Genomic DNA, 13,994 nt, shown 5'->3' with positions numbered 1-13,994 from the left:
GGAGAAATGGGTAAAAAAAGTACCCATGGCCAGACCATCACACATTGTGGAAGTCAAGGGAGAAGAGAACTTCAGGGGTGATTTAGGGAAAGAAGGTCAACAGGTAACCTATTGGCTTATTCTATCATTTCTTATTGAGCACCTGCTACATCCAGGGTATGGTTCCAAAGCCAAACAAACAGACAGAGGCCCCTGGCCCCGTGGTGTTTCTTGGGAAGCTTACCCTGTGATGGTATGCAGATTTCCATCCAGCAGGGGGCTTCATCCCCACGGTAGCCCCTTCTGTGGGACGCCTCAGGGAAGGATGGCCAAGGGAGATGAGGACGCCGGGATTCTGATCCGGTTCTACTCCCACAGCACATGCCCAGGGCTCCGAACCGTAACCCATGGTGACGCTCTTCTGCCTTAGGTACCAGTGGCATGCTCGTGATTCTGGCATCTGTGCCTTGCGTTCCAGACGCTCCTCCTGGGCTCCTGACCTGCTGACCCATCACTGGCTCCCCGGACGCTGCTCCCGGAGGCCCCACAGGTGCCTCACACATGTGTAAGGTGATGTCCCCTTCGCCCTGTCCTCACCTCCAACTGCACAAATCAGACGGTTGCCCAAGCAAGAAGCATGGATGTCACCCTGACGCCTGTCCCCTCGCCCCCTCTTTTGAGGACAGCACCGGTTCCGCCCAGTTTTGCCTCTTTAACGTTCGGACTCGATCCATCTGTGCCCACTGCCCGAAGCCCACTGGGGCTGTCACCCACTCCAGGGCACATCACTGCTGGGGTCACCTGCCCCAAAACCCTACTCGCAGCCCTGACCCACCGCCCATCCTTCAGAAAATGATCCAGACGGTCTTCTAAGCACCTCACTGTGCTTACACCATTCTGTGTTAACCCCTTCACGGGCTCCCCTCGGCCTTCAGGAGGAAGTGCAAACCTCTTGGTCCTCTGTGAGGGGACCAGCACTTCCCAGTTTCCCAGTCTGTCTTCCTGCAGCCTGGGCTTGGTCGCGGGGTGTGTGCGTGGATGCCCGTGGCTCTACTTACCTCCTGTCCATGCTCATGCCGGAGCCTCGTGGAAAGTCTGGTTGTCTCTTGGGGCCTCTGAGGCCTCAGCTTAGAAACTTTGTCACCTGGGGGCACAGGTCCAGGCACCCTGGGGCACTGGGAGGTCATTAGTGCATTTCCACTCCTCCTCCTCCTCTGTCCTTCTCTGTCCTGCTTCTGTTACTGGATCCGCACCATTTCTCCTTTACCAGCAAGCACAGGGCTTAGATTTCGTCTGTGGACAGTGCTGGAGGGACAGCGGTTGCTGTGCTGCTTCGTTTTTTTTTTCTTTTAAAAACTATGTATTTATTTGAGCAAGCATGAGCCGGGGGAGGGGCAGAGGGAGAAGCAGACTTCCCGCTGAGCAGGGAGCCAAAGCGGGACTCAACCCCAGGACCCTGAGACCATGACCTGAGCTGAGGGCAGACACTTCACCCACTGAGACCTCCAGGCACCCCGAGGCCTTTCTCCACGCCCAACAGGCTCTCACGACCCTTGAGCCAGCCAGGTGCCCCCGATAACCTCATTTTAATCTAAGTGCCTCTTTAAAGACCCGCTCTCCAAATACAGTCACGTTCTGAGGGACCAGGAGTTAGGATGAAGGCAGATGAGTTTTGGGGGGGATACAGAGCAACCTTGAGAAGTCATTCAACCTGAGTCTCAGCTTTCTCCTCTGTGCAAAGGGGCTAAATCGTACCTGCACATGGGGGTGGGGGTGACCTCCCAGTAACATGCCTCATCCATGGCGGGAGCAGGTAAGGACTTGATATCCGCCTATGTCACTGATTAGGACAGTGTCAAAAGGCAGTAGCATCTTCAATGTGACTGAATATCCCAGAATTTAAAAACCCACCCATGGAACAGGTTAAGCAGAGCAGGAAAAAATGTTTTGTAAACACCTCTATGTGCCAGGTTCTTGGTATCCTGTCCATGTGGAAGCAGAGAGAGAAAGAAGTCCTTAGCACCGGGGTTGCTGGGTGCACCTCACAGGTCCCCAAGGCTGCCTGGAGCCCCCTGACCAAATCCCCACGGAGAGGCCAGGGGGAAGGGGTGGTGTGTTCATAGGCCTGGCCCCCTTGCTTCGGTGCCCCCCATGTCCCCAGGACAGATGCAGGCTCCTGCTGTAGCTGCTCCCAGCCAGGCCCATGGTATCTTTGCTCTCCCGGGCAGTGTTCCCCAGGGCACCCCCAAATGGACTCCCACACACGCTCCATCTCAAGGGCTGTTTCCCAGGGACTGCAAGCTAAGAAAACAAGGCATCAGAGAAGCAGAGTAAAGAGATAAAGAAATGTTAGGCATGGGAAGTGAATGAACACTATTTGTTTTAAGTCATCAATTCGTAAAGAAGCTGCAAATCCCCACCTGCAAGATCAGGTGTATGAATGATACACCTCCTTCGCCTCGTGCATCTGGATGCATCAGTATGTTCATGTTTCCCTCCATCAAATTCCACGTGGAGGTGGAGGTGGAGGTGGAGGAGCAAGGGACACGAGGTTACGTGCTGGGGTGCGTATCCTGGCAGGACGCTGCTGTGGGGGCACAGGGAACTGGAGGTGCAGCCCAGGCTTGGGCCTCAGGATATGGGGGGTCAGCAAAGAAGAGGGGGCAGGGAGGACAGAAGAAGGAAGGTCTCCACGCAGAATGTGCAGCGTGCGGGAAGGCCAGGAAAGGTGAGGGGGACAGTCTGTGTAAGGACTTTATGAGGGGTGCCAGGGGGGCTCAATCGGTGAAGCATCTGCCCTTGGCTCAGATCATCTGCCCTTGGCTCAGATCATGACCTCAGGGTCCTGGGGTCAAGTCCCACATCGTCGGGCTCCCTGCTCAGTGGGGGGTCTGCTTCTCCCTCTGCCCCTCCCCCTGCTTGTGTGCTCTCTCAATTTCTCTCTCAAATAAATAAGTAAAATCTTAAAAAAAAAAATGTAAACTGAATTCTAGAATTAAAATTACAATGTCTGAGATGAAAAATGAGGATAGAACCTACCAAAGTGAAACAGATAAAAATACTTAGGAAAAAAAAGGGATGACAGGAGCATCAGTGAGCTGTGAGACCACTTCAATCAACCAAATATATGTGTGATTACAGTCTTGGGGGAAAAAAGAGGAAAGTGGAAAAATACTTGAAGCAATCGGTACTGATGGTTTTCTGAATCCGGTGAAAACAACAGGTAGAAAACACATGAAGAAAAATACATCAACGTGCTGATCAAAACCACATTGGCTGAATCCAGTAATATGTACATGGGCAGCATAATTGGCTGCGACATGGAATTTCATTTTAGAAATGAGGACTAAGGACGCCTGGGTGGCCCAGTGGTTGAGCATCTGCCTTTGGCCCAGGTCATAATCCTAGGTTCAGGGATCGAGTCTCACATTGCGCTCCCTGCAGGGAGCCTGCTTCTCCCTCTGCCTGTGTCTCTGCCTCTCTCTATGTCTCTCATGAATAAATAAATAAAATATTTTTTTAAAGAAGAAAGAAACAACTAAAATTTATAAGTAGAGGAAAGTATTGGATTTTCGGGAGATTGTGCAGAATAGAATCCGAGGGAAGAACTTTCTGTGATAGATCCCCGAACACATCACATTCCGCAACCTCATTGTAAACCGGCTAGTTAGACTTGACAAAGAAACAGCCTGGGAACAGTAATTAGACCCCACATCCGCTTACACTGGCTCCTTAGCAGCACTAACATATACGGAATAATAATAATAGTAATAGACGGAATAATAATAGTAATAACGTAGGCAAGAGATTTAAGATAAAACACAACCCGTAACGATCAGCGCAGAGGCTAAGACGCAATCTGTATTCTATGACGGCTCTGGAGCTTGCGAGAAAGCATCCCTAAGTCGGGGTGAATCAGAAGAAATGTAAAATGGGTGAAGAAGAAAAAGAAGCTGCACCTATTGGGTGCACCTATTGGGCGCCTACCACATACAAAGCACTTTACCGAGGAGGACACAGAAACTCAAGGAGTGACCGAGATAATCTTGGGGTCCTGGGATCAAGTCCCACATCAGGTTCTCTGCTCAGCAGGGAGTCTGCTTCTCCCTCTCCCTCTGCACATCCCCCTCAAATAAATAAATAAAATCTTTAAATTAAAAAAAAAAAAAGGGATCCCTGGGTGGCACAGTGGTTTGACGCCTGCCTTTGGCCCAGGGCGTGATCCTGGAGACCCGGGATCAAATCCCACGTTGGGCTACCGGTGCATGGAGCCTGCTTCTCCCTCTGCCTGTGTCTCTGCCTCTGTGTGTGTGTGTGTGTGTGTGACTATCATAAATTAAAAAAACAGCAGCAGCAGCCCCCATTTCAGAGCTTATTTAGAGGATTCTCCTGAGCAGATGGACAAATCCATCCGAGGAGAGCACCAGCCCATGATGAGACAAAGCCGTCGCAACAAGAACATGGAGTCCCAGCAGATGTGTCTGAGACCAGCTCGCATGGAGGACAGACGTGTCCAAGAGCAGAATAATGTGTAAAAGAAGGAAGAAAAGAGATAAAGAAGCAAAGGTGGTAACAAGAGACTCTTAGGTGGTAACAAGATGGTCTCTGAGAGAGACCATCTCTCTCCTGGTGCTGAAGTGGCAGGTGCCTCAGGTGCCCCACAGCAGCCCGCACCTGAGTACACGGCTGCCACTGCACAGAGACCTTTGGTTCACAGCTTCCAACTTTTCCCCATCCCCGTGTCACACAAGGGGATGCCACAGGTAACACACAACTTTCACACCACCGTCACCCTTTGGAGGTGATCAAGGATCGGCAGAGAAAAGCCAAAGGCAGCTTTCGGTTCACTGAGTGTCCAGTTCATCACTCATGGCCTCTTGCTCATGGAAACCATTTGTCTGCTAAGCTCTGAGCGGCTGACCCTGGGGTAGACGCCCTTCTACAAGGTCAGCCCCATCCCCGGGGAGCGAGACACAAGCAGGTGCCACAAAGGGTGTCTGCGGTCTCTTGACCCCGATGAGGAGGACAGAGGAAGGCTTTAGGTCACAATGAGAGTGCCTTGCGCATGGTGGATGCTGTGATGCTGGAGGGGGTGAGGCCCCTCTGGCGCCAGGTGTCTGTGGAGCCTCAACGTGGGAGTCCCACCCCAAGGTGGAATCATCACATTGGGAGGGTTGCTGCCCGGCATGAACATCTCTATGATGCAGAGTCTCTGGGCCCCGCTGAAGACCTCCAAGGTCACACGCACTGCCTCCCCTTCCCCCGAGGCTCCCCAACGTGGGAGTCAGTGGACTGGGATGTGGATTATAGTTCCACTCGGCCCAAAGCCCCTTCCTCTGCACCCTTGCCCCACAGTTTAAAGCCAGCAGGTCAAGGGTGTAGCAGTGCTCTGCTCCCTACTTGGTGATTTGTGGGGGATCTGCCCAGGAGCTGTCCCAGACTCTCCCCACTCTGAGGCATAACCAACCTCCTTCTGTGCAAAAGGCCTCAAACGGTCAAGTCACCAGGCCAGCCCTCCTACCCCGCAGCCTCAGAGGGCGTCGCCTTCCCCACCTGAGTCCATCCATTCCCACCATAACTAAGTTAGAATTTGACAGCAAAGTATTCAGCAGCTGTCTGAACCGGCCAGGATGGCAGCTGGGAATGCCTGTGGAGTGGCGGAAAGCAGCCTATCCTGGGTGTGGAAGGCAGACTCCTGAGCCTCTGGCTGGCTGTGGCCAGCCCCCCGACCCCTTCTTCCCCACAGGTCCAGGACCCCCACACCACGGGCTAGGGCCTTGCGTGGTGGGGCTCCTACCTTGTGGTCCGGAGGCAAGGCAGTGGCCGCAAGCAGGTGGCTATCTGGAGACATGGCGGGTGCCAGACGCCATAGGAGTTGGGTCCACGCTGCCTGCAAAGCGATTTACAAACAAGGACACATGAGTGTTCCAGCCGCGCCGCTGCTGACACAGGGGAGGCTGGAGTGGCTGCAGAGTCCTCTGAGCAATCCTGGGGCTGGAGACGAGGATGTGGGAGGGAGTGGGGAGGGCCTAAGCCAGGTCTGGGGCTCATGGAGAGGCTTCACCTGCCCATGGGTTACTGCCCCCAGCCCTCTTCCTCTCTCAGAGCTCTGGGAGCCTTTGGGGGCGCCGCCCACCATCAGATGCTCAGTTCCCACCAGCCTTCTGGGGCTCAGACCTGCTCCCTCCGTCCTGGGCCCCCTTGGGGCCCCCAGGGTCCGTGCACAGGTGCTAACACGTCACAGTGCTCAGCAAGTGGCAGGGCTCTGTGGATCCCCGGGCTCTCCTGGGGCTCCTCCTTCCCGGAGGCGCTTGGGTGCATGCCCAGGCAGATGGCTCCCACAGAGATTCACCCCAAATGTCGAGGCACGCCACAAGGGAGTGGTTATTGCTGCTTACCAGGTTAGTGTCTTTCCAAGGTCAAAGTTTGCTTTGAGAAGTGAGGGAGAGGACCACAGGGGTGGGGTAAGGGGGGGAGTGGTTCTGAGGACAGGGTTCAGGTGGCCTATGAGTTCCCCAAGGTCACGTGCATATTTTTCTAGGCAGAGCCTTCCTGAGTCTCGGGGATCCCTCACCTAACAAGCTTAGGAACCTGCCTTGGGGAAGCACATGATGAATCTGAGGAGTAATGACAGTAAACACTAGCCCTGAAATTTCAGCAATAAGGGGGTCGGAAAAAGCAAAACAAAACCGGACGTGTTAGTGCACCAGGAAAACTGGGATGAGGAAAACATGCACAGACAGAGCTGTCAAAGTTCCCGAGGGCTTTCTCAGAGTCTTGAGGGAGGCCCTTGAGAGTGTGAGGTCTGGTTTTTGTAGCTCTAGACCTACGGGAATCCATAATTCTTTTCCTCGATGGAATTCTGCTTGCACAAACATGTGACTAGTGCTCACAGTGACAGGCAGATTCTGACAGCCAGAGATGGAGGGGGGTCACGGAAGGAAAGCTCCAAGTCCCCTTGAGAAGAGTGGGTGCAAGGCGGGGGAGGGGCAGGGGACGTGGTCGCAGGGGGTGTGAACTGTGTGTCCAGTAGAGAGACTGTCTGTCGTCCACCAGAGCACCAAGGGTGCATGTGGATATCACGCATGTGAACATGGGACTGGAAGTCAGAGGGACGGGTGACACCCAAGTTTTGTGTTGCAGAGGCACAGTCGGGCAGGTGAGCTTCAAGGTCAGCAACAAGCAAAAGCACGCCCTGCACGTGTCATCACCGTATGGGCATGGGGGAACAGGGGGTTGAGAATCACCCCACCAGGGGCCTGAGTGCCAGACCAGAGCACAGATGGAAAGATGAGGCCTACCGCCAGGTGTCCACACGACGGCACTCCGCTCAGGCCCAGGCTCTGAACCCGGGTGAGCACAGCGGGCTTCAGAATAAACCCGCTGAACGGGTTTGGCCATGAGAGGTTACATTTCAGAGGCCGTTATATGAATCTATCATAGTCAAATCCACATAGTAAAAATAAAAGCTGTGTGCAGGGTACAGGTGGGGCAGCAGCGAATCTGCCTGTTGGGACCCAGCACAGGGCTGGGGCAGGCTGCAGGCCCTACCAGCTGTATGTGCACCAACAGGAGCCCCACCCACCCGGTCACCCCTACCTCCCCGCCTCACCCACATGGTCACCCCACTGCCCCACCTCGCCCATGCGGTCACCACCACCACCCTAGTGGCACACCTCTGTCAGTCAAAAATCAATCAGCTGGGCACGTCAAACAGGTGGACTTTATGGTACATAAACAGTACCCCCCTTAAGCAGCTTCTGCTCCTCGGCAAGGCTGTGAAACCTGACACGGAGACTGCATGGCCGCATGCCGGCACCTAGCACACAGGGAACGCGAGGCACTGGTGACTGGTCAGAAAGGGACTGAGAGCAGAGTGCTCCAGGTGCGCCTGGCAGTCCAGGCCCACGGGGTTGCCTCAACCCCGCAGCTCATGGAGTCCAAAACCCTTCCCTTCATGGTAAGAGCAGGCAGGGGCCCCCAGGTGCCAGCCGCCACTTGGCACCTCAGACACGTGGGCACATGGAGACCCCAGGATGTTTCCTCGGAGAAGCAGCAGCTTGTGGGAGAACACAGAACACATGGTAGAGACGACGAGGACCCCTGGGCTGCGGGCAAGCCAGGTGGAGGCTCTGGGTGGCGCAGCCTGAGCCCATGGGCAAGCCAGCCCAGCACGGGGGCCCCGGAGAGAGCAGCATCACGGCTCCCCCGCTCCCCTCACCCGCCAGCCCCTCGGGGCTCTGAGGCCCCACAGAGTCCCGGCCAGGGCCTGTCTGTCTCCTCCATCCTGCACCCTCTGCAGGAGAACGAGGCAGTCTGGCAGGACGGGGTATCCCCGGGACTTCCCGCTCTTCAGCAACACCACCATCATCTAAGGAAACCCAGGAGCACGTCTGCAGGACTGTGAAGCTAGGAGGAGCCCATCGATGGATCCCAGGGCCACACAGTTAGGGAACAGGGGGCGTCGTCTCCACCTCAACCTAACACCGCAGGGGCACACGTTCACGCATCTGCTGTGTCACCCTTGGGTGGCGTTGGGATCATGTGCCTGCACGTTTCCTGGAAAGTGACGATCTGGGCTACAAGGTGGCTACTGACCCGAGCGACGGGATCCACCCGGGGGGGCAGCAGGCAGGGAGCGCCAAGGGGTACAGAGGGAATATTAAGGCCTGAAACAGCTTTTACGATTTAACCCGGTACCGAAACTTCACCGACTCCTAAAAGCATCCATCCTTTCCAGCCGCTGCATTACACACAGGGAGAAGGGGGTCTGTCCACGCATAGGATGTGCAAGCTATGGGCGCGGCAAGTCTGCACGGAGCCCCTCGCTGGCTGCCATCACTCTGCACAGTGGACACTCTGGTGTCGGAGCAGGTGGGAGCTGCGGCTGAACGTCTTCTGGCACTGCTGACACTCGTACGGCTTCTCGCCCGTGTGGATTCGCTGGTGGAGGAGCAGCTGGGAATGCTGGCCGAATGTCTTCTCACAGTCAGTACATTCGTAAGGCTTCTCCCCAACATGGATCTTCTGGTGGAGCAGCAGCTCTGAGCTGTCCCAGAAGGTTCTCGCACATTCGCTGCACTGGTGGGGCTTCTCTCCGGTGTGGATCCTCTGGTGGACGGTGAGGTGTGAGGTCCGCCTAAACGCCTTTCCGCACTCGAAGCACTCGTAGGGTTTCTCCCCGGTATGGATCCGCTCGTGCCTCAGGAGCTCCGAGTTGCCCCGGAAGGCCTTCCCACACTCCTTACACACGTAGGGTTTCTCGCCAGTGTGAATGCGAATGTGCCTAATGATCTCAGAATTCTGGCCGAAAGTCTTGCCACACTCATTGCACTCGTAGGGTTTGTCACCGGTGTGAATCCTCTGGTGCCGGATGAGCTCGGAGCTCTGCCCGAAGCCCTTCCCGCACTCGTTACACAGATAGGGCTTCTCCCCGGTGTGGATCTTCTGGTGCCTGATGAGGCCCGAGCTGTGCTTGAAGGCTTTGCCACACTCGGTGCACTCGTGGTACCTCTCCTCGGTGTGGATGCGCTGGTGCTGGATGAGCTGCGAGCTCACCCGGAAGGTCTTTCCACACTCGTTGCACTCATAGGGCTTCTCGCCCGTGTGGATCCTCTGGTGCAGGATAAGCGCTGAGTTCTGGCTGAAGGCCTTGCCGCACTCCTCGCACTTGTATGGCCTCTCCCCCGTGTGGATCCTGTGATGGTGGATGAGGTGTGAGCTCTGGATGAAGGCCTTGCCACACTCGCTACAGGCAAAGGGCTTCTCCCCGGCATGAATCCTCAGGTGCCGTCGCAGGCTGGAGTTGGTCCCAAACGTCTTTCCACACTCTTTGCACTCGAAGGGCTTCTCTCCACTGTGAACCCTCAGGTGCTGAATCAGATGCGAGTTCTGGTTGAAGGCCTTGCCGCACTCTTTGCACCTGTGAGGCTTCTCACCCACAGGAGCTCTCTGCGTACAGGGAGACTCCACATTCTCCATGGGGTTGTGGTGGGAGGTGGCGAAGGCAGGGACGGCCTCAGCTGGGGGGTTGGCCTGAGGCGTGAGCAGGGGTGCCCCGAGGCTACAGGTGCGCTCCTGCTCCCCAAGCTCCCCGTACTTCTTGCCTGGGGGTGGCCTCTGAAAGACAATGGGCCCTGGTGCAAGGCCCCTACCCCGAGGGGACAACTGCCCCGTGCTCCTGTCAGTGGACCTTCTCGAGTGCCTGTCCACCGTGTCTTCTGCGCAGGCCACTCTGAACTCCTGGCCCTGGCAAACCACCCAGGGAAGTGTCTCCAATCCTGTCGCACGTGGCTCGGGTTCCTCAGAAACTTCTTCCTTGGGGATTACCTCCGTGCTCTCGGTCCCCATGTTACAATCTGAAATGACAGAGGGCAGCGTGTGAAGTGGCTACATGGCACATGACCAGGATAGAGCTAGGGCACTCTGGAGGGCAGGTGCCCATCAGTCACCTGCCCAAGCAGTCCCGGGGTCTGGGGAGATGACAGGATGCTGCCAAAGAAGGGACCTGGGGTGATGGCGGGCACGCCAGACAAAAGGCAGACCCCGACGGGTGACAGGATCATCGGAGGAAGAGACTTTTTTTTAAAGATTTTATTTATTTATTCATGGGAGATACACAGAGTGGCATAGACACAGGCAGAGGGAGAAGCAGGCTCCCTTTGGGGAGCCTGATGTGGGACTCGACCCCAGGACCCCAGGATCACGACCTGAGCTGAAAGCAGATGCTCAACCACTAAGCCCCCTAGGCATCCCCAGAGGAAGAGACTTAAGGAGGGAGATGGGATACGGATGGGGAGAGACACTGGTGAAAGTTGCAGAATATGGGTGATGAGCTGGCAGAGGGCCTGGGGTGGTAGAAAGCATGAACAGGGTGTGCACGGCCAGGACAGGCCCGGAAAAGAGGCAACACGACAAGCAGAGCAGTACCCAGGGTGGAGCGAGGAACCCCTACTGCGCACAGCCCCGGGACGCTCACCAGGCTATGGGCCAGGGCGCCGTATCCACAGGACCGACCATCCAAAGGTCCCCACAGTGGAGCCCAAGCAGAACCACATGTCAGGCCTCTGAGCTCCCCTCTGTGTGGGTGACACAGTGCCGGCCTCAGGGTGCCCCGGGTCCGCTCTACCCCCCACAGATGGAAGGGCCCCCGCCCCGTGAGAAGCCCCAAGACTGGTCACTTTCCAGGCTCCCTTCAGTGCCGCTGACCTGCCTCCTCCTTCCCCAGGACCAACCCCTTGAAACGTCCCGTGTGGGGCTAGCTCTTGCTCTGTCTCAGTACTTCCGGTCTGCGCTCACCTTTCTCCAAGTCAGTCCCAGCATCACCTTGTGAAACGTCCAAACGTATCCTGGTGTTTTCACGCCTGTCATGTCTCTGTACGCCTTTCCTCTTGGTGACTTTTCTTACGTTTTCTAACCTGTTATTCTTATTATGTGGCAACAGGACTTATTTTTTACAGACTGGTTTTATAAACGATCTCTACAGAATTTTCTTCATCCTTTTTGGATCCCAAAGCCTACACTTTTTCTAAAATTCTGAAAGGCTGTGGCAAAAAGTCTTTTAGTTGTCACCGATGTCCTTTCTTCGACACTTCATTAGCAACAGAATAATGAATTTATTTAGTGTAACAAGGAGCCTAGCTAGAGAAATACATTCCTCAGCTTTCTCTGTGGCTGGCTTTGGCCACATGAGATGGTAAAGTGCAGATGAAAGAGCGTGGGACTTCTGGGAAGTCTCCTCAGGGGCGAGGAGATGCCTTGCTTCACTCTTTTCCACACTGTGCCCTGGGCGACAGGTGATGGGCAGGGTGCCACCTTGGACCGTGAGCACACAGGACACTCCAGACCCTACGATGGGGCCAGAGCAGGAAGGACCCTGATGACTCCACAGAGCTGCCATCCTGATCCTGGAATGCCTGCCTCTGGACACACACCCCTTTTTTTAAAGAATTTATATTTATTTATTCATGAGAGACACAGAGAGAGAAAAGCAGAGACATAAGCAGAGGGAGAAGCAGGCTCCCTGCAGGGAGCTCAATGCGGGACTCAATCCCAGGACCCCAGGTCACGGGCCTGAGCCGAAGTCAGATACTTCATCAACTGAACCACCCAGGCACCTCTGGACTTTTTTTTTTTTTTTTAAGATTTTTATTTATTTATGAGAGAGTGAGAGAGACAAGCAGAGACACAGGCAGAGGGAGGAGCAGGCTCCATGCAGGGAGCCTGACGTGGGACTTGATCCTGGGTCTCCAGGATCAGGCCCTGGGCTGAAGGTGGCACTAAACCGCTGAGCCACCCAGGCTGCCCTGGCCTTTTTTTTTTTAATGTGAGAGAAATATGCTTTTGCCTTGCTTAAGCTGTTGCAGTTTTTTGTCTTGTTTTTATGAAGCCAAACCGATTCCTAACTGGTACCCTGGCCCAGGGGTGCAGTGATCCCTGTCACAGAAGTGAGGTCCCAGCACTAGGACAATGAGCCTGGCCTCTGTCCAGGGAGTCCACAGCCAATCTGAGGAGTACAATCCTCTGCCCTTCTGCCAGTAAAGGGATTACTGTCGAAGGTGATTCTCAAGCGGGAATGGGCAGCCATGGGCCTATTTATCCCCAAGACAATGCAGAGTCGTGGAATGGTTTTGAAGCCAAGGAGTGACACAGCCCACGGTCAGGCACAGGTGCACTAATGGCCACTTCGTGGAACTACCCAGTAAGCGGCAGGCCAGGACCCAGGAGGTCAGCAAGGCAAGCACAGGGCAAGGGGCATGAGCTCTAACCAGGGCGCCAACAGCAGAGGGGATGCAGAGAAGACAGCTGGAGAAAGAGTTCGGAGGTCAGATTCTGTGAGACGGGGCTGGAGGTGACCGCATGGGATACAAGGTAAGGAAGACAGAGGAGGGGTCACGACGCTACCCCGATCTCCCTGGAGATAAGACAGGCTATCAGGGGCCAGCAGTGCCAGGGGCTAGGGATGCTGGTGCAGCTAGCTGAGAGAAGAGGACCCATGAACTCTGTGTCACATGAGAGAAGTTTCGAGATACCCACACAGAGTATCAGGGAACCAGCCTAATGGTCTGAAACTTACACTGGTCAGGGCTCTGCGTGACAAGTGCCGGAGGCCAAGGACAGACACATAGGAAGCCAAAGTTAACGTGGATGAGCCCTTCTCTTATCTTCCTCCATTTCCTCCAGGTCTTCCCACCTTTCTCCACCCCACTCTGGGCCCCAGAACGCTAACCGCGGCAGACAGCACTGGACCCTCGGGCTTCCAGCTGCACTCCAGTGGTGGTGAGCCCCAGCAGCGGGAGACCAGAAGTAGGGTGAGGCCACCCTAGGCTGGTGGCATCCCTGCACCAAAGGTCATTACTCTGCTCGGGGAGTCTGTCCTACCCCTTGATTGTCTCAGGGCCTGGGGCCCAGCAGCCTCTCCTACCTCTTCCGTCTCTTCAGGCCCGAGCTGGCGACCCCTCCAGTGTCATCAGCCCCGGGTTCCTCAACACCTCGCCCACACCCAGGTCATCTACAATTAACTCCTCTGCAAACAGACCTTCCTCAATCATCCCATTTTGAGTGAGCAGTTTCCTGTCTGGATCCTAGTACAAAGGAGGGGGGTGGAGGAAGAGAAGCCCACCAATGAGAGAAGGGATGGTCAGGGAAGAAGGAAAGAACCAGGTACCCCATCCCAGGCGTCACCAGGGCCGTGGCAGACAGAATTACGAAGGGCCACCTGGAAAATGTCTACCGGGACAATCAGGTGGCCGCGGGTGACCTGTGAGAACAGGCTCCATGGCCCAGGAAGCACAGCCAGGTGGCGGCAGACTGATGAACAAATTCGCTACTTCTCTCAGAATCTGGATGAAAGGTCAAAGCCTGAACATGATCCTACAAGGGGGAATGGGGTGAGTGGAGAACCAGGTTTGGAGGGAAGGGGAAAGCAGTGATTTGGGGTGACCTCTGCCAACCTCCAGCCAACCAGAGGACGGTGGTCAGCAGCACCACCAGCCTCACCAGTCTCCCTCTCGACA

General features: G+C 55.4%; 1 protein-coding gene across 18 annotated transcripts in view; it reads right to left on the bottom strand.

The window, feature by feature from the left end:
• Positions 1–13,994, bottom strand: part of ZFP3 (ZFP3 zinc finger protein) — a 90,564-nt gene that overhangs the window by 71,933 nt on the left and 4,637 nt on the right. For 6 of the 18 annotated variants that reach the window (XM_077893080.1, XM_077893082.1, XM_077893090.1 and 3 more), the window contains exons 2-3: positions 8,578–10,337; positions 5,777–5,869 (exon numbers count right to left, since the gene is read on the bottom strand). In XM_077893080.1, the coding sequence (XP_077749206.1) occupies positions 8,818–10,329 (1,512 nt within the window). In that variant the 5' untranslated portion in view covers positions 10,330–10,337 and the 3' untranslated portion in view covers positions 5,777–5,869; positions 8,578–8,817. Of the gene's footprint in view, positions 1–223; positions 1,285–5,776; positions 5,870–7,655; positions 10,338–13,994 lie in introns of those variants that run through there. The other 12 variants (XM_077893084.1, XM_077893085.1, XM_077893089.1 and 9 more) reach the window with 8 other exon arrangements.

The sequence above is a fragment of the Canis aureus genome, chromosome 3 (assembly GCF_053574225.1).
Source record: "Canis aureus isolate CA01 chromosome 3, VMU_Caureus_v.1.0, whole genome shotgun sequence".
NCBI lineage: Eukaryota > Metazoa > Chordata > Mammalia > Carnivora > Canidae > Canis > Canis aureus.
This window is presented reverse-complemented; position numbering and strand designations above follow the sequence as displayed.